The 4,695-nt window shown below is 57.6% G+C and overlaps 1 protein-coding gene across 1 annotated transcript; it reads right to left on the bottom strand.

Annotated features, from left to right (window-relative positions):
* Positions 1-482: 482 nt before the first annotated feature.
* On the bottom strand, positions 483-4,640 carry TSPAN1 (tetraspanin 1). Its single transcript, XM_010184893.1, has 7 exons — positions 4,566-4,640; positions 3,094-3,300; positions 2,589-2,663; positions 1,835-1,933; positions 1,353-1,490; positions 775-858; positions 483-536 (listed from the first exon to the last, which is right to left on the bottom strand). Exons 1-7 carry the CDS (start codon positions 4,620-4,622, stop codon positions 483-485), a joined length of 714 nt encoding a protein of 237 aa, XP_010183195.1. The 5' UTR covers positions 4,623-4,640.
* Positions 4,641-4,695: the final 55 nt, after the last annotated feature.

Genomic DNA, 4,695 nt, shown 5'->3' with positions numbered 1-4,695 from the left:
CCATGGCTGGCCCCCAGCCTCAGTTCAATGGGGCGATGCAGGGGGGCACAGGCCAGCCTCAGTGCCAGCCCCAGCATGGGGACACCATGGGGAAAATGTGGCAGAGGAGCCATGCACATCTGCACGGGTTTAATCAAAACATTGCTGTGGTGTTACCAGATCAGCAGCCCTGATCAGCCCCTGTGCTGCTTTATCTCCTACTGGCGTCAGCCAAACAGACCAAGCAGCTTCCCCCCCCCCACCCTCCTTCAAAAAACCATCCCCAATCTCTATGTACAGATGCAGTGTTCCATATCAGTACAAAAATATACACAAACTCTACAGATCCCAGCTCAGTAGATCAAAACACAGCTATAAATCACAGTGCGTAGGACAGCATCAGGCCCAGGGAGCGATGAGATCGTCCCCCCCAAGAGCATGGCACACCACGGGTGCACACCGGCATGGTGGGTTGGGGCAGATCATCCTCTTGCCTCCTGGGGTCATTTCTCATCCAGCTTGCAGTACAGGTACATGGAAACCGCCATGGCCGCGATCTGGGGGTGGCAAGAAGCAAGTCAGCCCCCTAAGTAATGTTCCCCCCCCCCAGCATGGGTTTGGGTCACAGCCCAAAGCATCCATCCCTAGCACACACATAGAGGAAGAGCTGGGCATGCTCAGCAGCCACCCTGAGGCAGATGGTGGTCCATGGGGTGGTACCAGCCCCTTGGCCACCCAGCCCCACCGCTTACCTCCAGGTAGGAGGAGGCAGCACAGCAGTGCTCAGGGACTCACCTCCAAGGCAGCGATGCCAGCTGCCACGCCACCCACCACACCTGCATTAGTCTTGATTTCTTCCAAGATCTGATCAAAACAACCCTGTAGGAGGCAACCACGCAGGTGAAGATGAGCAAGGAGGCAACCACACAGGTGATTACAAGCAAGGGGTGATCCCCTAAACACCAGGGCACAGCATCCCCAGAGAGGGAGATGTGGTTCTCCAGCTCAGAGCTGCATGGCTATGGAGAAGGTCTGAGAGCTTCAGAGGGTAACTCAGCCACCTCTCAGGCCAAAGCACAGCATTGCCTGGGGGAGAGAGGCACGGAAATCACCCAAAAAGGCAGAGTGATGCCTGGGTTCATGCTCAGGTCCAGTCATGTCACTCTGCTGCAGAGCTCCTTTTAGAACCAGAGCAATGGTAGCAGCTTTGCTTGTCAAGCCAAGGACACCACAGCATCCCCTAGGACTTAAAGACCATGAGACCTCCATGCCCAGCACTGGGGCTGGAGCTACAGGACAGGTCTTCCCGCCGTGCTAGCGCACACCCCAAACCAGGCTCTGCCAGAAGGGAAGAGCTGCCGAGGCATCCATACCGGGACTTGGCTTTTTGCGGCGAGCGCGTCATCACAGGGCTCCACGTTTTTACAGCAGGGCCCTGGGTAGGTTTTATCTTTCTCATAGAAGGGGGAGCCGGTGAAGTCTGTGTAGTTATTCAGGCCACAGCAATGGACCTAAAAGGGAGAGAGAGAGGAAGGGATGGGGGGAGCATCCTGCAGGTCTCTCTCCTGGGCAAAACATGGTCTGGACCCCGCTGCCCCATGGAGGAAATCACCCAGCTTAACCCAGCTCTGGGGGAGGATGTTCAAGGGCCTTCTTGGGACCAGGATTCTGCCCCACACTTCAGCATGTGCAGCTCTCCTGGGCAGGTCCCAGGCCCCTGGGAAGCCAATGGGGTGGTGACAGCTCAGCACATCACATCCCCATTCCCATCCTGCTGGCCCATCTGGGTGTGCACCACCAAGCCTGTGCCGGGAGCACCCTGACCCACAGTTGGGAGCCCCAGGGCTTGGCGCACCTCCGTCATGGTGGTATTCCAGATCTGCGAGACGGTTGTATCCGCCCCATATTTCTCCCTCAGGATGGGGGTCACCAGAGCAGTCAACAGCGTCTCTGCCTGGAAGAAGAGGCAAAGAAACACCATAAGAGACAGTCCTGGGGAGCACCACAAAGCTGACCCATACTGGTCTCAGCCCATGGGGAGGGGCCCAACCAGACCCAGCATGGCCAGAAGCACGGCACACCATGTCCCTTTGGCCCGAGGACAGCTTGAGCCCTTCCCCATTAACCAGCGCTTGATGGTGCAAGGGCCACTTATGACCAGTGAGTCATCTGATAAGCAGCACAACCGAGAGAGCCAGGAATGACGTTTGCCCTGCAGTTGACTTCTGCGGTGCATAATGAGGCAAAGTCACCTTTCTCCCCAGGTGGTTTCTCAGGTGCCTAATAAGGGGTTGAGGTTGCTCGTGGCAACCATGAGCAGTGGAGAGGTGTTAAGCCTAGGCTGGTACTAAACTAAATCCCTAAACTAAGGGGTTTGAAAGAAGTAGGCAAAACTGGTACCTAACCCTCATTTCCTGTTCCCACCACCCTCACCCCAGCCAGGCTGCCCCAGCCTGCCCACATAGCTAGTGCCAGCAGGGGCCAGCATCCCTTCCTCTCAGCTTCCCCACCCATGTGCAGCACTGCCTGCCCCCTAAAGTCTCCTGTTTTCCCAAGGGGTAGGACAGGTCCCATGTTGGCCCAGCCCAAGACTCAGATATACCACTTACAAGACCTGTGTAGACCAGAGCCACCACGGCAGCAGCGATTTCAGCAATGAAGATGATAAGCACTACTGTGAAGAACTAGGACACAGCAAGGGGAGGGAGGTCAAAGCAACAGCCAGAGCCCACAGGGCCCCCCAGGAACCCATCTGCTTCCCAGGGCTCAGCAGGACCCTCCCTCAGGGCTAAAGCCCTGTCCCATTGCCTTCAGCTCTGCTCCAAGACAGCAGCAGCACAACCCCAGGGTCCTCCAACCCTCCATCTGCATGGGGCTGACCTCTCTGGACATGCTCCAAGAGAGACCTCTGCTCAGCACCAGTTTCTGCTTCCCTCCACCCTTCCCCAGGGCAGACTTTGAGTCCAGCACTGCCTTTCCAAGGTCCCCCCAGCCTCCCACCACATGGGAACACACAATGGACGACATCTCCACAGACAAATCCATCCCTCAGACCTCCCCAGCCAGAGACCCAGCTCAAATAAGGCTTATTAATGAGATCAGTCAGGTCCATACCATCATCAGGAGACACTTGCTCTCCTTCTGGGCACCACAGCAGCCGAGGAAGCCGATCACCAGCAGGATGGAGCCAATGACAATGAGAAAGTAGCTCACATTCATAAACTGCAGGACGCTAGAGGAGAGCGCCCCAAATATATCCAGGAACGACTGTCCATCCACTGTGACCCAGATGCCAACTCCCAGGAGGGTCGCACCACCAAGCTGGGAGGAGAAAGTCAATGTCAGCTCCCAGGCAGGCAGAGATCTGGGATGTGGGGAAGGTCCTGGCACAGGTGTTTCTCCCCTCCAAGCATTTTCGCCATACCAAAACACGCCTTTGTGGCCACTGAGGGCAGCTCGGGGTATTGCCGCTGCAGGTTTGAGGCAGCTGAATAGTTCACCACCCCAAAACACACCCTACCACCAGCACATCCTCAGCTGTGGTGTCGCAGCTGCTCCCTTCCCCAGCCCAATGGGTTTTGGTGCCAGCGAAAGGCAGAAACTCCCACGCAGGGCAGCCAAGCCAGCAGTGCAACCAGTCACCCCCTGACCCCAGCAGGGCCCAAGTGGCCAGCTCATCCACTGGCCACCACCACGCTGACACAGGTTCCTCCATCCAGGGAAGCTGGGAAAGCTGCCCCTGGCCCAATATGCTCAAACACTCCTAGCAAGATCAGCTCAGGGCTGCCTCCAGACCACTCCAGTCCTGCCTCCCATCTTCACCACCAGCCCGAAGTCCTGGCAGGATCTTTAAGGAGGGAATGCTTCACCAGGGCAAGCCTGGAGGCTCTGCACTTCCTCTTCCCAAGGTTATATCGCACCACAACACCTTCTCAAGGCTATATCTCACCACAACCCCTTCCAGGGGGCTCCATTGCACCTGCAGAGCCAGGGTGGCCCTCAGGAGCTCCACTACCCTCTGCCCTGAGTGGGAACAGAGGTTGCGTGTGCTCCAGAGACTCGCAGCACTGCAGGTGACCATCACATGCATGGGCTGTTCTCTTACAGAGACAGAGTCCCCCAGGCAGGGATCCAGCAAACCCCCCTGCTCTGGGACACACAGCACCCCTCATCAGGGCTTCAGCACAGGGAGGGACATGGGCGGCTGATGCAACAGCCACTGTCCCCAGCACAGCCCCCTGAGCTTTGGCCAGAGCCGGGCACACCACTGGAGTGAGAGATCCCCACAAGCCCACGGCATTACCCCTCAGCTTCAGGCCAGGCACCAGATCTCACACCCCACCAGGGTCCCAGGAACACAAGTCCCATCTGAACCCAACTACTCACATCTCTGCTTCATCCCCCATAGTAAGGGCATGGAGGGACAGGAGAGCCCACAGGGGACAGCTTCACCCACCACACACCCGGCTCAGGGTGTCCAGGAGACCCCTGCAGACCCCAGCCCCTCTTCCCAATTTCCTGGGGCAAGCAAGGGGGACACCAGGCTCGGCCCTCCCAGGCAAGGACAGCACCTGGGGTACACTTACAAATATGGCCAGGTTGAAGAGGATCATCATGACCTTGATAAAGGTGAAGCACCCCATCTTTGCACCTGGGGAGAGCAGAGAGAGGTTATCAAGGGGAGCCCTCCCCCAGCACAGACACTGCCCTGCTGTG

This window comes from Mesitornis unicolor, unplaced genomic scaffold (assembly GCF_000695765.1).
Source record: "Mesitornis unicolor isolate BGI_N332 unplaced genomic scaffold, ASM69576v1 scaffold43385, whole genome shotgun sequence".
NCBI lineage: Eukaryota > Metazoa > Chordata > Aves > Mesitornithiformes > Mesitornithidae > Mesitornis > Mesitornis unicolor.
The sequence above is the reverse complement of the archived record's forward strand: the minus strand, read 5'-3'. Positions and strand labels throughout refer to the sequence as shown.

What these genes read in the sequence shown, in the direction of transcription:
- TSPAN1 (XM_010184893.1), bottom strand. Translation starts at nt 4,622, where the DNA reads ATGGGGTGCTTCACCTTTATCAAGGTCATGATGATCCTCTTCAACCTG. An exon ending in GGAATACCACCATGACGGAG is followed by an intron (nt 1,491 to 1,834) that starts GTGCGCCAAGCC and finishes TCTCCCTTTTAG; the next exon opens with GTCCATTGCTGTGGCCTGAA. An exon ending in CCGCAAAAAGCCAAGTCCCG is followed by an intron (nt 859 to 1,352) that starts GTATGGATGCCT and finishes TGCCTCCTACAG; the next exon opens with GGTTGTTTTGATCAGATCTT.